This window comes from Podarcis pityusensis (genome assembly GCF_964106645.2).
Source record: "Podarcis pityusensis genome assembly, chromosome: 5".
In the NCBI taxonomy this organism is placed as follows: Eukaryota; Metazoa; Chordata; class Lepidosauria; order Squamata; family Lacertidae; genus Podarcis; species Podarcis pityusensis.
The window spans coordinates 35,826,553-35,845,968 of NC_138032.1; the positions used below are offsets into that span (position 1 = coordinate 35,826,553).

Genomic DNA, 19,416 nt, shown 5'->3' on the forward strand with positions numbered 1-19,416 from the left:
TATTTAAGCCATCCTATCAAGTACATATTGCAGGGATAAGGAACCTCCAGGTAATTCCCTAGCTGGCCCTTGGAACAAGCCCAGGCCCCGCCCCTAGCCTCAGCCCATACCACTTACCAACCCAGCAATGGATCTTCCTTGACTGCTTCTGTAGGGCTGGACTACATCCTTGAACTCTGATAATGCCTCTTGCTTGTGTGACTGGAGAGGTGCATGTGTGTACAGGAACCTTTGAATTTTGCATAGCTGGAACGAAGCTTACTATACAAAGGGAAGAGTTGTTCTGTTGTCTACCCACTTCTTGCCTCTCAGACTGCGTACCACTGGCATGTGACCTTCTAAAAGGTTGCCCATGAGGCAGTGTGGTCTTTGGGCTGAAAAAGATTCTCCACTCAACATAAGTTTCTGCTCGACAAAATTAGGTGAAAATCTGAGATTTATTAGTAAACTTCTTCCCCCTCATTACGAAAAGAAAAACTGTTTTAAAATTATGACTCTGGAAAACAACAGCTACTATACAGCTAAAGTATTAAGTCTCTCTTGGTAGGACAAAAAGACCTTTGTCTAATGCTTCTTTCACGCATCTACTCCAGTCCAAGTCCCGACAGAGCTGCCAGACCAGTCTCTTATAAAACGCCACCCGAAACAGAAAGAAGAGAGCTGCATCAAGAGCAAGTCTAACAAATCCTATTTGATAATATAAATACAGGGTTGCTTGAAGGTGAACGGTGCAGATTTTGGCTAGGTGAGAAGTGACGCCTAGGAGATGATATACTCCAGTCCTAGTTCCACAGTTCTCCTATGGGTTTGTACTGAGCTTCTCGCATGACCTCCTCTGCAAACGATTTTATTTCATTATGCAAGTCTTCTATGCTCTTTGAAGCATCAATCACCTGCATCCAAAACAAAACCACAAACACATGAAACACTCCTCATGTACAACCCAACTACAGAAGAACGGTTGGTGGAAGAAATAAAGTATCAAAATATACTAATAAGGTATTACGTTGATGTCTCTTTACTCTCATCCTACTAGTTTTTCTTCCCCTTCAACAGATGTTTCAGATCTCCTAGAAGGGTTGTTTGATTTTTTTTGGCTTATAAATCCCACAGTGCTCCTCCAGAAGTTTCCTTTTTTACCTTCCAGTTTAAAGTCTTATCTTCCATCAAATGGTAGAAGCGTTGCAGAACTTTCTCCTGAAAAGAGCTGTACTCATATCGTTCATTTCCAAAGTCTCCTCGTTTGGCTGCTTCAGACGTGCTCAACTGAAGAAAAAGGATCAAGTCTGGCTTTGGAAGCCCAACATCAGGTTGCTTACACCATTCCAAGGAGAAGTTCTGTTCGGAGAGAAATGAGAGGTGCAGCAAACAGCCCAATGAAATCAAGGAGCAATTTGACAGCAACACAGGAAGCTGCGTTATACTGAGTTGGACCACTGGTTTAATCTAGCTCAGTACTGGCTACCACTCTCTGATATTTCAGACAGGGTTTCTCCCTTAACTTGCCTGGAGATGCCAAGGATTGAACCACTGAACCTGAGACTTCAATGCAGCAAATCTTTCCCTAAATACTATATTTCTATGAGGCTGAATTGGTGTTTTTTACCCACCTCTTTAGCACCTGTGAAGGCCACTCCAGAAAACGCGTATCTGTCCACTACCAGAGTGATACCTTGGTTTAATTTCTCTTTAATCAATGGCCTGAATGGTACAAAGATACTACTATTAGAGAAAAATCGAAGCATAATAATTTGGAATAAAGCAGTGATGCAAGGTATAAAATTCCTGGGACTGTATTTATATGGCGAAAATGTTATGACATTTGGATAAAAAAAGGTAAAGGAACCCCTGACAATTAAGTCCAGTTGCAAACGACTCTGGATGCACCCTCGTTAAGACAAGAGTACTCTGGGACGTGGGTGGCACTGGGGGTTAAACCACGGAGCCTAGGGCTTGCTGATCAGAAGGTTGGCGGTTCGAATCCCTGCAACGGCATGAGCTCCCGTTGCTCAGTCCCTGCTCCGGCCAACCTAGCAGTTCGAAAGCATGAAGTGCAAGTAGATAAATAGGTACTGCTCCAGCGGGAAGGTAAATGGCATTTCCGTGTGCTGTTCTGGTTTGCCAGAAGCGGCTTAGTCATGCTGGCCACATGACCTGGAAGCTGTACGCCGGCTCCCTTGGCCAGTAAAGCAAGATGAGTGACGCAACCCCAGAGTCATCTGCGACTGGACCTAACGGTCAGGGGTCCCTTTACCTTTTACTCTGGGTGGTATACTGTAAATAAGAATGCATTTTTAAAAAAATGCAGTTTCATAAATTGGGTGATTTCAAAGTTGCAAATAATTTGGTAAATGTGCATGCTAACAGTTTTCGGTGTCTTCATTTTCTTTCTCAAAAGTTTAAACAACGTAAGGAAATGTATGCTATTCCTGTAATGTCTATACACGTATTCCAATAACCTAATTTCTAAGACGTTTATTTATAAAGCTTTGGATTTGACTATAACATTTAAACCACACTGAGTGCAATCACATGCATGTCTACCCAAAAGCAAGTACAACTGAGTTCAATGGGACTTCTTCCCAGATGAACATGCACAGCAGAGATGGGAAACCTGTAGACCTCCAGATGCTGCTTGGTTGCAGCTCCCATCATCCGGCAATGCTGGCTGGTGCTGATGAGAGGTGGAGTCCAACATCTGGACGGCCACAGATTCCCAAACCCTGGTGTATGGGACTGCAGCCAAACTGTGCTTCTGTATATTGATTTCCCTCCCATATATGGTATTTGAGTTCCACAACTTTTGACTATTGTTGGGGAGGGAGGAATCTGACATATAAAGTTAACATGGTATATATTTTAAGTTTGCTTACTACATACAAATAAAAATTTGCTAAATGGCTAAGTAACCTATTTCTTAAGTATTTCCAAACACAGTTTTATTTAAGAAGTCACCAGAAGTGGGCTAAGAATTGCTTGGATATTTTTCTTCTCCTGCATAAATTATGCCATATCATTTTGAATTACTGTACCCTATTTACTTGAGTCTAATGCACCATCAAAACTAATGCACACCTCAATGTTCAGAACCATGAAACCAAAAAAAGAGTATTTGCTGGCGAATGTAAATGCACCATCGAAACTAATGCGCACCTTAATTTCCGCAATGTAATTTGGCCAAAAAAGGTGAGCATTAATTTGATTAAATGTTGTTAATTAATAAACATTTAACTAGGAAACAATGCCTCACAACTTCACCAATAAGAGATGTTAAGGCATCAACACTATTAATTCACTCCTTGTAAGTGTGGTCAATAGGTAGACAATGAATGAGGAAATGCAAGAAAACACTGGGCACATCACAATACCGTGAATAAGGAGCATGCTACTTTCTCTTTCAGTCTACTCTGCCCAAAGCCAGAAGCAACAAAACATGCATAGTGTGAATCAACAGCATGCATTAGAATGCTGCTCATTCACAGTATGCCATAAACCATGGAATACTATTACATGCAAACCAGCCCACTGCGCTGTTACCAATAGAACAAGATATGAAAACAGATGAAAGATTATGTGTTAACTACAAGTCAAGATATGTAATATGTAGATGTATTCTTACATCAAGAATGTGGGAAAGAAATCAGGAAGGGGGGGAAATCTATGGAAGTAAGTGAATCACAATTGCTTTTATTCTGGATTAGTATTTATTACCCTAGCCTTTTGTAATATATTTTGCATCCAGTCCCCGAAAGCAACTGTAATTCCAGCATCATGCATGAATCTTGATCAAATACAAACATTTCTCTTATCCTCTCTTCAGCATGAATTGCCAACTAGACAGAATAAGTTTGATTTTTTTCATTTTTTGAGAAATATGCCTAAATTCCAATTATTAAGGCACTTGACTCATGTGGTGACATTCAATAACATCTACCTGCTTGCACAACAGAAATTTGCTTGCATAACAAGAGCAGGTAGGGGAGCCAAGGAGAGAAATATGAAGACTTCCTGTGGGAGTAGACATCCACCCACACTACATTAGATCTCACCCAGTATTCTCTCCAAGCAGAAAAGCAGCACTGAATTAGGGGATCAAAAAGGTACTCATGTATTTCACAAGAATTCTATTTACACTTGCTCCCAGCGATTAGCAGAAAATAGCAGATGCACTGTGTGGTCCTCCAAATTGTTCTTCTTTTCCAAATAGGAACTTATCAGCCGTCCGATTTCTGTAGTTCTGTCTGCAATAAGATGTAGACAAGAGTGGAATAAGACAAACATATTCAGCTTCTATAAATTCTGTAATATTCTCTTCCCAATGCACATCACTATTGGAAATGCTACTTCCTAAAAAGATAGCAGCATTCAATATCAGAAATATACATTCCCCAGCATCTAGGCTATGGATACCAGATTTTTTTCAATGAATCCGGGGACACTTTTTTTTTTAAGCTGAGTAGCAACAGGGAGTTAGTAGTGAGGCAAAAGACCCTGGGGCCAAGCACACACGCATATTGTATAAAGGTGTAAAGCCTTTCTTTTGCACCATGTGAAACATAAATGCAGTTTTTAAAAAACTGGGCAATGGCACGCCACCCGCCCGTGACTCCCGAGCCTTCCCCAATCTCCTGCCCCCTTCCCCCTTTGCTTTGACAGATTGGGGGAGGCTCGGGAGTCGCAGGCAGGCAGGCGGCTGTTGCCCAGGAGGGGCGCAAGGCGCACGGTTTCTCTGCCAGGCAAGGTGCAAAGCCCTTCTTTCGCACCCTGTAAAATATAAATGTGCAGGGTTTTTTTTAAAACTGGGCAACGGCTGCCCGCCTGCGATTCCCGAGCCTCCCCCGATCTGTCAAAACAAAGGGGGCAGGGGGCAGGAGATCTGTACCACAGGACATCACTGGTTCCCCTTCGGCAGTGGCAGCGGACAGCTCCTGAAGCCAGCCAGAGCCAACTGCGCTACCAGGCCAGCTCCGGGCTGCTGCCGCCACGTTTCCCAGGGACAGATTAGCAAATCTGGGGACATTCCAGGAATGGAATTTGTCCGGGGACAGATTTGCAAATCCGGGGACTGTCCCCAGGAATGTCTGTTAACCCTAATCTAGGCAGAAAATAGATAACCATGATCTCAACCCACAAGTGGGATTACACCCACTTTATGTGTTACTGCATCTTCCATCACTGTACCTTTGCCACAAGGATGGTTTAATGCCATTTCTCTCTCTCTCTCTGCATGTCACAAGGTATCCTAACACACATGGTCATGCCAGAATGCCAATTCAGTTAGAAAGCAGATCTAAGATGATAGCATCATACTTAGTTTAAGTTTTTCATTAATAAGCACTACTTTGCACCATGGTTTCAAAGACACCCCAAGTTAAATAAGCTTTCAACACACACACCCCCAACAACAACCATAAACTTACTTTTTCGAATGTCAAAATGATTAGATATTAGATAAATTAAATTAAGAAAAACTCGAGGCGGTTATCTATGAGGAGGGCCAATGACCCAGCCCAAATCTATGACAATGCTGGTAAGGAACGCTTTCTACACATCACTAGCACCGCCACAAAACGTATTAGATTTGGCCCCTTTTCCCACCCCATCGGCAGCCTTAGGACAGACAGAAATCCCACAGACGAAGCGTTCCTGCCACTGCATCTCCGTAGCGAGAGAGGCTGTGTGCAGCTCTCGACTTTCACCCTGCCATCCGTCTGTTAAAGGCACAGACATGCTGCCACAGCAGGGGAATTGCCGACAACCTATACAGGTAAATCTAAGGCAGTGTGGCGAAGGGGCTGCGCCTTCCTGCCTGCAGCTGCCGCGACCCCTAAGCCTCGCATACCGGGAAACCGAAGGAGTTCGGCCCGGTGTCCCCCTGCCAGCAGGCCCTCCACCAGCTTTTTGGTCTGCGTGCTTTTGCCAGCTCGGTCCACCCCCTCCAGCACGATCAGCGCCCCTCGCCTGCCAGCCATGGCGCCCCCTTCTCAGTCAGCGCGAAGGGAAGGAGATCGAACGACAACTGCAGCTTCCCGCGCTTTTGGCGGAATCACAGAGTACAGTCCTCCGGTGCATGTAGAGCGGCTCTGGTGTAACCATGGTGACCAAACCCTCGCGCGATCACGGAAAACACAGCAAAGCGGAACCGTCTGAAAAAAAGCAGAAGTCGATTGCGCGATCAAAGAAGCCGTCTGCGCGGTGCTCGACAGGATTAGTCCGTTGGAAGCCGCTTTCTTTCTAGGCGTTTTTTGTCCATCTCGCTGATATTAACCCTTAGTTGAGTTTGAACGTAAGGTGTAAAATACCAAAGCAAACGCACTCAAGAGCACAACGTTTTTCTGATGTCGGCGCAACAGATTTGCCAGTAAACTTGTACCCTTAACGTGGGGGAAATCTCGTTACGGGCATCCGTGTTTTGTAGCTAAATCCCTCGGGGATTCGAGGGCGCGCGCGTTTTGCATGCACGCGTGGGATCCAGACGAGCGTTTCGCGCATTCGCCCACCCACGCCCCATGATGCCCTTTTAAAATTTGGAGGGGGGGTTATTGGGTTGTTTTTATTTTGAATATATATTGCGTGGTTTTATTTTTTTGATTTTGTTCTGTAAACCGCCCTGAGACCTTTTTAATATATAAACATAAAAGAATGCCAGGAGAGTTTTGGAAGCGTGGGTTTAAAACAAAAACAAAAATCTTAAGTGATGATGCGGGGGGAAATGGAGGTCCATCCATATTGCACGCAGCCCGTTATAAGTGGGGGCATTAAACAGTCCTCCTTTTTATGTAATGAACTAAATAAAGCTTTCAGAATTACGTGCAACCATATATATTTTTTCTATTATAAATAAAAGTCGTATGTTTACATATTTATCTGTAAGAATGATCTTTCTTTCCACGTTGACGGTAACCAGAAGCGTCTAGTCCACACTGGAAGCACCCATTCTCCGCAAAGCTCACCTGGGCTATAAGCTACACCGAAAACCGTGCCACTTCTTACAGAGTAAGCACGCGTAGGATTGCGCTGTGCGTCATGGTACATAAAACATCTTTCTTCTCTCTACACCCTTTGAAAAAAGAGCGATTTTATGGGTACAGTAAATAAGGGACATCTTGAGGAGGTGCCAAGGAAGAGACGCTCAAAGGCTAAAAGCAGAGTGTTTCTGTCCTTGGGTGGATGCAGAAATCCTGAGAAGATGCCCCCCTTTTATTTTTTATTCCGCTAAGGCTACTTATGCTGCAAAATACAAGCCAGCTTTCCGGGAGACTAACACGCGTTTGCTCTGCCACGTCTGTACAGCCCGAAGCCGCGAGCTCCCGTGCACTTCTATTTATTTGAAGGAAGCTCCGTCGGCTTCAGTGGCGTTTTCCCTTCCAAACAGACACGTGTACGCCTGGAACTGCGTCACGCGAACACCGCGCGGGAAAGACGTAGCCGGACCTGCGCGGGAATTACGACGGGAGGAAATCGGGGTGGAGTAACACCACGCGCCGCGGACACCGGGAATCGGCCCATTCCGGCCGATGGCGAACGAACGTTGACGTCGTATCCCCCACCACGCCCCCTCATTCCTATGCAGCGGCGGCGGCGTCCGCTTGGCCAATCGGCGCCGGCCTCTCATGACTATGCAATGAGAGCCCCGACCGGCCATTGCGAAGGCGCCCGCGTGACAGCGCCGATCGCGGCGGGGCCGGAGGGTGGGCGTTGGCTGGCCGGCTGGTTGGCGCGAGATGGCGGCGGCGGCCTTGTACCTGGAGCACTACCTGGACAGTGAGTGAGTGCGGCGTTGGGCAGAGGGAACGGGAGGGAAACAGGCCCAGGCCAAAGCCGGGCGGGGGCCACGCCGGCAATTGCGGCTGCGTCACACAGACCCGGCGAGGGAGGGGGCGGCGGGCGAGGTTTCTTGCTGCGTCATTGCGACGCGTAAAGGGGGGATCTCCGCGCCGGCCTTCTAAGGGTGCAGCTGCGTTCCTTGGCCACCAGGGGCCGCTCCTGCTCTACTCCTATGAGCGCCGCCTGTCAGACGAGCAGCAAAAACACCCCTCCCCCATGCTTTTAAGGCGCGTCGTGTTGCGCATTCTCCAGGATTGCCACCTAAAAATAAATAAAAATGTCAGGGTTCCTATTCTTTCCCCACCCGTGTGACCAGTAGAAATTCAGCAAGTCAGGTGGCGAGGAAAGCTCTATGATTTGTAGAAGGCTGTTGAATTCAACATAGGAAGCCAAGGCAGGGCATAATACTATTACTATTAATAATAATCGCTTTAATATTCCCATTTATTCAGCCCCGTGCATCAGTACTTCCTTAGCAAAGCTGCAGACCTCTCAACTTAAAAGGCACATGGTTATTTTATTCTTAAAATCTGTATGCTGTTTTATTGTTAAAACCTCTAATCCGTTTATGTAGAGCATAATATACACATTAAAGTTATGAATAAAAGAGAATAAAAACAAGCTGACCGAAAGAAAACACAAGTTTTCATAAAATATATATATTTCAGCGCTTGTTAGCTTTACATACCTTGTGCAAATGTGTTGTGCAGTAGGGAAGCAGATGCTCACCAAATGCATAATTGGAGTGGAAAGCTCCAAACACAAAGACACCCAAGAAGCCCAAAAAATGTTTTTTTTGTGGAAGGGGTAGCAGACACACTTCCTTAGCCATAGCACCAGCTGGCCTTGGAATGCTTCTGTCTCCTTCCTCTTTAGCAGGCAAGTGAAATTTCCTGCTCCCGTATGGGACAACTTGTATTTGAAGAGTCTCCATGTTTACTTGTTGAAAGGATGTCATTTGGCACGTGGGCATTGAAGCCCCCTGCAAAAGAGGATTAGACAGATTCATGGAGAATAACGTTATCAATGCCTGCCAGCCACCATAGCTATGCTTTGCCTCCATGGTAAGAGAAGCAATAACGCTTCTGAATACTAGTAGCTGGAAACTACAGGATGGGAGAGTACTTTTGTTCTCAGGTACTGCTTGAAATTTTCCCACAGGCATCTGGTTGGCCACTGTGACGACAGGAAGCTAAGCTAGATAAGCTATTGTCCTGACCCAGCAGACTCTTCTTATGTTCTTATAGTGGGACCATAGAATAGAATAATCTACTTCTTCTGGACTCTTCGTGAAAACTGAACTTGTAGATGTTTGCTTCCTTGATGGGCAGAGGAATCCTAACCATGGCTAGGTGGCGGCAGGACATGACTGCTACAGCCCCACTGCTCACACTGACGAGGGTGGAAGGGCAGGCAGAATGGAGCTGGCATACTAATTGGGCCAGATGCCATAAAATTATGGCAGTAGGACCTACTCAAGTTCTAGTGGATCCCAGAGCAGCTTAGTTCTTCCCCACTCCTGGATTGCCCTATTTCGAGGCTTTCTGTTGAATACTAGCGGAAATGGGAAGCTCCACAGTGGAGAAGTGACCCTGATGCCACTCCACAGGCAAAGACAAGTGGAGCTGCTCTGGGGTGGGCAGAGGGAGACCTTTGCTCTGTCTTGGATGGAGCTGGGAGGCAAAGTCTGAACAACTTCTAGAGGGTCACAGGTTCCCCGTCCCTCCTGCACTTAACCATGGTTTAACATTATATCTGAACAGGGCCACAGTCACATGTGAGAAGATACTGAGGTTGGTGGTAGCAATGAGCCCCATGAGTCTCTGATCATTCAGAGATTTCAAGCTTAGAAGATTCCCCTTGGGATCCAGCCAAAGGTTTCCTGGTCTCTGGTACCTGCCCCGTAGATAGTGGGAGCACCCAGCTCAACATGCCATATACAACAGGGAACAGATAAAGAGGAAGGTGGTAGGGTAAGGTATTTATGGAAAATAGGGTACCTGGCGAGGTTTATGGATGCTTTTTGTTATGTGTAGTTGGTTTGTGAACATAACTTTTATATTAAGAAAGTTATGGTAGAGAGGGGACTGCAGCATTTCTGTTTTTGTATTTCAGGCATTGAAAACCTCCCTTGTGAGTTGCAAAGGAACTTCCAACTTATGCGTGAACTGGATCAGAGAACAGAAGGTGTGTTCAGGTATTCTGGTTCACAGATCTTCTTGTGTGCTCAGCTCATATTAGATTTGCACACATCTGAGATTCACTTGTCATATATATTCACTGGGAAAGTGAGAAGTAACCCATAACAGAGTTCCTTCAGCCTCCCAAGTTTTTGCTATTTCAGTGCAACATGAAGATGGGGTGCGTGTGTGTGTCATAGTGTGGCCAACAACTGATTCCATTGTTTCATGTGCACCACTTCTAACAAAGCTTGTAGGAACAGAATTATATAATGCTGTATTTACATTTGAGTTTGACAAAAGCGTGTGAAGGACTGTAGATGTGTATGAATTGATCTTGCAAGCACAGTCTTGCTACTTTTTAGTCAGTTGTGCCTTACTAAGGTTGGAGAACATGCCTTCTCATTTGAACTTTTAGAAGCACAACTCAAGAATTCAGCTGGCACATGTGCTTTGGTTTAGTTGCAAGTATTTTAAAATGAGGGAACAAAGGACCAATTAAGTGGTCAGATGAGAAAGAGGACAGGACTCCTTTACTTTTAATAGTTGTGTAGCTGAGGGAATGTCTGCAGGTGTAGCTTGCATAACAAGCTATGCCTCCTAAAAATCCTTTTTTACACAGCCACTGAATGTTCAGAAGCCCTGTACCTTTCCTCCCCTGGCTACCCCCAGAGAGACATTTCTTTCATGGTTTCTAAAAAGGTTTCCAATTGTGAAACATATAGTTTGATCCTAAATCAATTTACTTACAAATAATCCCACTGAGTTCAATGGGATTTTCCCGCAAGTAAATGAGCTTTGGGTTGCAGCCTCACAGCTCAGTCTTACTCAAAATTAAGCCCCATAGAGCTCAACGAGGCTTGCTTCTCAGGTAAGTGAGTATAGGGCTGCAACCTCAGTCTCACACACATACTGTCTCCCATTGCTCTTCAGACAAGAAAGCAGAAATCGACAGTCTTGCTGCTCAGTACATTTCAACAGTGAGGAATTTGTCATCAGAGCAACGGGTGGAAATCCTGCAGAAGATTCAGAATGCTTACGCAAGATGCAAAGAGTACAGTGATGACAAAGTGCAGCTGGCCATGCAGACCTATGAGATGGTAAGGTTAGATTAGGTAGACAGAGGACTTCTGTTTCAAAATGAAAAATCCACCCTCTGTATTTCTTACTTCTCCCATAGCTACCTTTGAAGCTTGTATTACAGGTACTAGTCTTTCTGCGTAATTAGTAGCTGTCGACTGACACAGACATGAGGATCCATGATCCCGGGTTCAGTCAGAGATAAAGAAGATAACAGGCAGGCTTGCGTCATACATTCTCTACTTCAAAAAGAATCCTGATGGGGACTGGGATTGTGTACAAGGTTGTGACCTCCCCCTGTTTAATCTTTTACAGTCTGGGAGCAATGGGGCAAAGACCTGAGGCTAAAGTTATGGTGCTGGCAAGCAAGTGGATTTGTCAGCAGTGCATATATCAAAATTCTTTCTGTGGCTACATGTTCTTATTCACTGGACTATTACATTGGAGAGAAAGTTGTGTTGTGAGGCAGTGCAGGAATCTTCACTGCTTTGAGAATCCAGGCTATGGGGTTTATAGTGAGGGTCAATACAATTAGACTTGCTAGGATTCATGGCTCTCTGTTGTGGGAAGGGTTTGGGGTGGTCAAGGATCTGCCACATTTCCTTAATCTGTACATATGTGAATGATTATGGGTATTTCCAGACAACTTTTCCATTGAGCATTTACCCCGATTTGTCAGCACAAGTTTATGGGGAGCTTAGATGTTGGCTACTTAATGAACATTTGTTCTGATTTGTTTGTGAGGTTAGATGACATTGAGTCAAAGCAAGTGTTATCCCAGTGCATTTTCATGTCACTTTCCTTAATCACCAAAAAACTGAGCTTTGGGGGAAGCAGGTTTCTTTCACAAGACCTCCCAATCAACTATATTTTGCAACCTGAGTTTGCTGGTCTGTGATTGAATCCCACCTGAAAATAGGAACTGTCTGGAAGAGTCTCAGGACTACAGAGGGACTGTGTGATTTGTATTGACCACCTTCCTATGGTAGCTGGTTTTTCTGCTCCCTTCCTCCCTCTGCTCCCTAAATGGTCTGTGAGTGGCTGTGGTTAACGCACACACCAACCACAGGTCAGATGAGAGAGGTGTGTTGAGGTGCATTGCATACCAGAAAAGGAAGATAGAAAGCAAGTTGAATCCGATGATTTCTAGAGATATTATTGGATTTAGTTTTCTTTAGCTGTGTGGTCTCTCTTTCTGATGTAGGTAGATAAGCACATTCGACGGCTGGATGCTGACCTGGCACGATTTGAAGCTGATCTGAAGGATAAGTTGGAAGGCAGTGACTTTGAAAACCCTGCAACGCAAAACCTAAAAAGTGTGTACATTATGAATAGTGTCATCTCACTGTGAGGAAATCCTTCTACATACTTTTTAAATTTTATTTTTATCATTATTATTATTATTATTATTATTATTATCATTATTATCACCATCATCTATTAGACTTACAAAACATTTAAAAACATAAACACTAATACATTATACAATAAAAAACAGAACAAAACAACCCCCATAACAGCTACAGGAAGCTTTTGGCAGCACTCTAGTACCAAAGCAAACATCTTATGTGAGTCTATTGAAAGCCTGGGGGGTGGAGAATATAAGTCATTACCTGGTGCCAGAAAGATATCAACAAAGGCACGAGGCAGACCTTTCTTTCCTAGTAAAAGCTGTTTCTCATGCATCATGAGAGTCTTGTATAAAAAGCACACATGCCTGCTATGAGGAACAAAGGGAGAAATCAGTGAGGAGAGACATTTAGTTGGACAGAATTGAGCCATAGTTTTTCTTCAATATGGTTCCCATAATTTTGGCATAAAGCAAGCAAAATTATGTTGATTAAGTTAATATTAGGAAGCGTACTCCTACCTCAAACCACAAATCCACCTGGTCCAATTTTGCTTTATAACCTGTGTAAATTCTTCCACAAGGTATTGTGCATTGACAGTGGCTTCAATGTTCCAAAGGTCTTACTCATACAGAAAAGAAAGCAATACCAAGTTTCTCCAAACTCAGTTTCTAATCCTTTCGCGTCTCTTAGTAAGTTTTTTTGATAAAGCAGTTTGCCTGTGGATTGCATTTTGTTCCTCTGAAATTATATATTTGTTATAAGATCATATATAGAACAAAAATTCTATTAAAATAAGAGTCTGGTGCACAATGTTAACAGGGTAAAACTGTAGTAGTATTTTTTTTAATGATTATACATATAAACAGCTTAGGGTGATTTGCAGGTATGTATATATGAGCTATTTTCATTTGAATTATTGTCAGAAGCAAATTTATCAAACATTAGTTTACTAGGTACAATCTTCAATGTATTTTACAAGGGAGTAAACCTCATTTGACTTGGTGGGTCTTACTTCTAAGTAAACCTGTTTAGGATTTTACTGTTAGACACTTCTTGAGTGTACGAGTAGAGTACATTGTTATTTATCTTAATGCCCTAGCTGACAGCCAAGTGATTTGAACAATTGTACAAAAAGATACATAAGATTGTTGTCCAACAGGTAGTATCTTAGTAATTTTGGTTAGTTACAAATTTTACAAATGTCAGGTTCAGATAATAGGGGAAGTTGTGCTGGATAAAATTGTAGAATTCTTTCAATGTATAGCTACATCAGAGGTTGCGTTGGCAAATGGCTTCTGAACAAGGATAACTTTCCAATTTATATAAAGTCTGGAAGAATAGATGAGAGGAAAAAAGAAAAATGAATCATTTTTTTTATCATTATGGTGCTTCAAAAAAATTGCAATGGTACCTTGGGTTACAAACACCTTGGGTTACAGACTCCGCTAACACGGAAGTAGTACCTCAGGTTAAGACCTTTACCTCAGGATGAGAAAAGAAATCACGTGGCGGCAGTGTGAGACCCCATTAGCTAAAGTGGTACCTCAGGTTAAGAATGGTTTCAGGTTAATAACGGATCTCCGGAATGAATTAAGTTCGTAACCAGAGGTACCACTGTATACTATAAAACCTCTGGTTTTTCTTCTTATGGTGTAGTTAACCAGAAATAACTGTCTTTCAGAGGGGCGAACTCCAAAGGATAAGAAAAGCTCACGGGGTCGAGGCCGGCGAACATCTGAAGAAGATGTCCCAGTTAAAAAGAAACCAAAACGAAGGTAAGTGACTGCAGTCTGCAGTTAGCTTGTTCAGAGCAGCTTCCATTTGAAAAAAAAATAAATGCCAATGTGCCATAGTAACCAGATTTTTTGGCATGCTTAGTTTCACATGCTTTATACTTTCTCCACTATTGCTATCTTGGTACTCTTCAAACTAACTAACCTCCCAAATAGTTCTAGTTAGTTTCAAACTGGAGATATTTTTTTTAACCAAGAATCACTGGCATTTACTCAATATTTGTTCACGTTGCTCCCATTGCAGGTCTGAATTAGCTGATACCATCCTGTCAGTTCATCCTTCAGATGTCCTAGATATGCCGGTGGATCCCAACGAACCAACGTATTGTTTGTGTCACCAAGTATCCTATGGAGAAATGATTGGCTGCGACAATCCTGATGTAAGTACTGAGATAACCCAGTGTGGCCGTACACACGCCTCCCTCTTCAAATTCTGCATGAAGGTGCTTCCTTTAGAAAGAGTGGAACTATGCAAGGGAAAGAACCCCATCCAAGTGACCAATAGAAGCTGCTTCCAGACTTCCCCTGGTTTCTGAGCACAAATTTGAAAGCACTTTTCTACAGCAAAAAATCGTAGCTTACATATATTAAATGAAAAGGCGGATCTGGATCTTAGGACTCACTGGATTTGATACTTCACTCCATATGCACCTTTCGTACATATACAACATATACAACCCTGAAGTCATGTCTACACCCCAAGCTAACTTGCTTCTATTTTCCCCACCCTGGAATCTTCGGATGAAGGGCATTATACAAATTTTAATAGTAATAATGATAATCGTTTACATCATGCTTTACAGGCCATTTGCAGTGAGTAGTCCATCCTGTGTCTGCAAAATCTGGGCACTTCGCAAGCAACAAAGGGCTCATGAAGTTTCCTATGTAATGTGCAGTATATGCCCCTTCAATTGTGACATGCCAGACACCAACTAGGCTCCCATTTCTGTTAAATCTGATAAGATAAATTAATGTTATCAAGCTCTCTAAGAAAAAAACATCTTTTTATTCTTCCCCAAAATATAGTGCCCAATCGAATGGTTCCATTTTGCTTGTGTGGACCTCACCACGAAACCCAAAGGGAAATGGTAGGTGTCATGAATAATAGCTTTCTACACTTGTGTTTTCTTCACTTAATTTTCTTCATTGATTCTTTCTTTACTTTACCATAACAAAAGCACAAAGGTCCTTGGCTCACAATCTAAAAGAGACAGCAAGGTGATACAAAGGGATGGGTCAGCCTTTGCCAACCTTGTGTCTTCCAAATGTTTTGGACCACAGTTCCCAAAAGCCACAGCAGCATGGCTATGCTGGCTGGAGCTGATCGGAGCTGCTGTTCAAAACATGGTAAAGACTAGAACCAGGAAGTCAAATGTATAATTCTTGAGTTTTATTTTCCCCCAAATGTGAAATGCTCCCAAAGTCATGCATTGAACTGAACACAGTCATTCTTTTTCTTTTTTTAACCCTTAGGTTTTGTCCTCGCTGTGCTCAGGAGAAGAAAAAGAAGTAGAATGGGAATGTACAGTCTGAAAGAAGAAAAAGTTTAATATATTCGTACATGTTGCAATATTTTATTCTATCTTTTTTTTGTCACTTACCTATCTTGTTTGATTTGATATTTAGCAGCGGCCAGTCATTTTTCTTAACATGGGGGGGGGGGAGCTATCCTAATGAGAAAAGGAGGATGTGGAGGAGGTTTACTGTGGTGATGGTCTCCTGGGTTTCACACTTCTGTGGCACTGCAATCAATGTTATGAAGTACTAAGAGTAGCCCTGCACTGGAATTTCTCCTCACGTACTAAAAGTCTGTGAAAATGCCTGTATGGCCTTGCAGGTGAACGATGATTTTTTTTGTTTTGTTTTGTTATCAACAGGGTAGTCACTCTGCTGCGCACAATATTTATGAAGGATTTAAAATCTTTAACTGCGTCTTTACAGAACCTTAGAACTGCTGTCAAGGAAGGAATATGCTGCTCTGTTCCTCAGTTGCAGCAAGCAAAGAATTGTTTCTTACAAAGGCAGATGAAAAGTAATGGGTATTATTTTGGTAAGGTGTGTTCCACAAGTAAATTTCAAGAGTAGTACACCTGTTCCAATTGCTTGTGAATTGTACACTACTGCCTCTGCACTTCATACGAGTCCCTCTGAAGTCATATATCCCTTCCTGATGGTAAGCAATGAATGCTTAAATTGAGGCACAAAATGTCTAGGAGATATCTGTATAGTTTGATTCACTCATGAAACGAAAATAAGGCTTATTTTTCATTGGCTAAGCTATTAGATGTTAGACATTAACAATCATGAAAACCAGATGTAAAAAGAAAAACTTTTTTTTTTTAAAGGAAAGATTTAGTGCAAAGCACTAAAAGCAATTTGGTCGAAGTAAAAAATTCTTTCCTGTAGCACCTTAAATTCTTTCCTGTAAAAAATTCTTTCCTGTAGCACCTGTAGCAATTTGGTGTAATTTTATACTGAACTTTTATCTGGTTTGAGATGTCTGTTCTCTGTAAGCATCGAGGTGCCATCCAGTATAAAATGTGAATGTGGGTGCCCCTTAAAGCAGCTTTGAGTTGGGAGACGGACAATATTTTTCCCCAGGAAGCTGGTAGAGCCATCATTGCCTGTGATGCACACAGTATCATCACTATCCTCTCTGATAATGCAGGCGGTTTGGATCCAGAGTGTTCATTTCATGAGCCCACCCAAGGGTGGCTGTGGGTAGGATTTCTGCATTGCAGGTGGTTGTAGTAGTAAGCCCTCGAGGTCCCTTCCAGCTCTGCAATTCTGTGAATGAAAGGGCTTCTTCCCATTGCAGAAGGGATTGAGATCCAGTGGAGGCTCACACCGGAGGAAGTGGACGAAAGGCAGATTTCGTTTCTTCCCTCTACATCTCCCCATGCCACCTCCCACACTGTTAAGGAGGGTCACCCAACTTCTTGGCATGGTTTTGCAGGGGGGAAGGAAGAACGATGAAAATCACCTCTCCCTCCTTTGTGAGCATCCCCTGGGCATTCACAGGAACTGGATCCGTGCCAGGGTTTGCAGGCTTTATATGTAACATCAAAAACATGCAAATGTTGTTTGACCAAAGACAATATATAGGGAGATAAAAATTATACATCATGGATCATGTTGACTCTGTCATACCAATATTTGTTAAAGACGATCATCTGTCTCCAGCTTTTCATTTCTCAGCTAAAAGCTGGAAAAAACAGGTCAAGAAGGATGGGTAAATAATATTATGTACAATGGCTAGTTTGTCTCAACTGTGCTTGCATTGTGAGATAATGTTGATCATTTGCATATGGTGATTAAAAAACAGCCAGCATATAGCACGCACAGCTGTTATCTGTTCCAGTGGTGTGGAGTTTGTTAAGGATTCAGGTATACCCCAAAATCACAGTGATGAGTTAGTTATGCTTCCTTCTTGAACACCTTGCACCACGTGATAACTGCAATTTTGCAGTAATCTCGCTTCCCTTCTGGAAGGTAAAGGAGAAAACTATCACAACAACAAAAATGTGGAGTTAACAAGTGTAGCTTTAAATTGAGAAAAGGTATATTTGTTTTTTTCTGAAAGGACATGGTTTGGGGTTTTTTGTTAAGAAAGAACGCAAGTCACATGACATTGATTTTGCATGGTTTTGTAGGCAATTCAGTGAAAGTATTCTTTATTTGTATCACTTTACTTTCTATAGCTACATCTAGTTTTCAGTGATCACATGCACATTTGCATTGGCCACATAAGAGTGAACTAATTTTGGAGGTTTGGTTGTCATAACTTGCTCTCAGAATGTTTTGTCTCTACATAATGTTCTGCTGTTGTCAGGCTTATGTACTTATTGGAGTAAGTTGTCACTCTGAGAGTTACCCCCTAAATATCATGCACACAACTATGGAACTTAATGCAGACAATGAGGACATTAGAACATTTAAGTCTTCCATAACCTCGTGCCCTCCAGATGTTTTTAACTACAGTTGCCTTAGCCAGTGTGCCAATGGCAAGGGATTATCAGAGTTGTAGTCCAACCTCTGGAGAGCACTAGGCTGGGGATGGTTGTCCTATGAGACAGCATTTTCATATAAAGTTTGGGGTGCACTAAATTAGCTTTTCCCAGCATGAAGCCCTTGAGGTGTTTTTGACTACAATTCCCTTTAGTCTTTGCCAGCATGGCTGTCTAAAACATCTGGAATGCTCCAAGTTGGGGAAACTGTTACTCTTTTAATGCAAAGAAATCTTCCACAAGATGTGATCCACCAAGCTGTATGTGGCTCCAGCAGTGTTGTTATGGTTATCAAGATGCTTGACAGTTCCCTGGCTTTTGCAGTCGTGACTACAAAATAGGAAATGAACCTGATGGCAACAACACATAGTGGATTGTAGATGGATTTTTTTTGGGGGGGGGTCACAGCTTTTGCATTGTGCATTTAGATTTTAGTAGGAAGTCTTATAAGACCTCATGAATCAGTAGTTCAGTTATCAATAATGGACATGTGTTTTAACTTCCCATAAAGTCATGTTAGCTTCTACTATAATAGCAATGACTTTCAAGATCTATTTCCCCTTTTTTCCACTTACGTTGTATCTTAGATAATGGAAAACTAGTGCTATAGGTTGGCATACATCTTGAAATTCCTTAAAATGTGTTTGGGGGTAGGAAGTTAGTGCTGCCATGTAGGTATTGAAGCAACCTGGACTTGTTACTTTACCGTAAACTAGAACCAAGATCATGTTTCCGTCCCAAGGAATTGAATGTTTTGTTTCCTTTGAGGCTCCAGACAGTAGTGAAGATGTGGTGGCGGCAGCAATATTTCACAGCACGGTTTCTGGTGCTGTTTAGTGTTGAACTGTACACTACAGATGTCATATGCTGCTGTCTTGACTATAAACTGATTGTCAACCAGATCATGTTGTTTCAAGTTTTTTATATCCATGCTGATAATGGACATTGGGCATTCTGGTCTGTGAAGAATGTATTCTCCTGAATTTTGAATGTATCCTGTTTAATAATAATTACTTTTGTCAGGATTTAGAGCACAGGAAAAAACTGAAGATAATCTTCCCTCCTTTTTTTTAAAAAAAAAGATAAATCTACATATTTTGTGGTTGTCACCTTTTTTCATAGTTTATCTCACAAGTAATCAAACGACACAGCCTATACTTTCTTGTCAAAGGAATTA

At 42.6% G+C, this 19,416-nt stretch overlaps 2 protein-coding genes across 3 annotated transcripts; one reads left to right on the forward strand and one right to left on the reverse strand.

The window, feature by feature from the left end:
* Positions 1-418: 418 nt before the first annotated feature.
* On the reverse strand, positions 419-8,689 carry DTYMK (deoxythymidylate kinase; the record flags this gene model as incomplete). Of its 2 annotated transcripts, XM_081006575.1 has the most annotated exons (6): positions 419-893; positions 1,141-1,338; positions 1,611-1,701; positions 4,133-4,241; positions 5,843-6,146; positions 8,516-8,689. In XM_081006575.1, 5 exons carry the CDS (start codon positions 5,970-5,972, stop codon positions 783-785), a joined length of 639 nt encoding a protein of 212 aa, XP_080862701.1. In that variant the 3' UTR covers positions 419-782. The 2 variants fall into 2 exon arrangements, with proteins under 2 accessions (XP_080862701.1, XP_080862700.1); XM_081006574.1 differs by lacking the exons at positions 5,843-6,146; positions 8,516-8,689 and adding an exon at positions 7,435-7,645.
* Positions 7,632-19,141, forward strand: ING5 (inhibitor of growth family member 5). Its single transcript, XM_081006573.1, has 9 exons — positions 7,632-7,764; positions 9,943-10,014; positions 10,941-11,107; positions 12,292-12,403; positions 14,121-14,214; positions 14,477-14,612; positions 15,259-15,320; positions 15,706-16,634; positions 16,729-19,141. The coding sequence occupies exons 1-8, from the start codon at positions 7,725-7,727 to the stop codon at positions 15,743-15,745; spliced, it is 723 nt and encodes a 240-aa protein (XP_080862699.1). The 5' UTR covers positions 7,632-7,724; the 3' UTR covers positions 15,746-16,634; positions 16,729-19,141.
* Positions 19,142-19,416: the final 275 nt, after the last annotated feature.

What these genes read in the sequence shown, in the direction of transcription:
- ING5 (XM_081006573.1), top strand. Translation starts at nt 7,725, where the DNA reads ATGGCGGCGGCGGCCTTGTACCTGGAGCACTACCTGGACA. An exon ending in CCTGGAGCACTACCTGGACA is followed by an intron (nt 7,765 to 9,942) that starts GTGAGTGAGTGC and finishes TTTGTATTTCAG; the next exon opens with GCATTGAAAACCTCCCTTGT. An exon ending in CCATGCAGACCTATGAGATG is followed by an intron (nt 11,108 to 12,291) that starts GTAAGGTTAGAT and finishes TTTCTGATGTAG; the next exon opens with GTAGATAAGCACATTCGACG.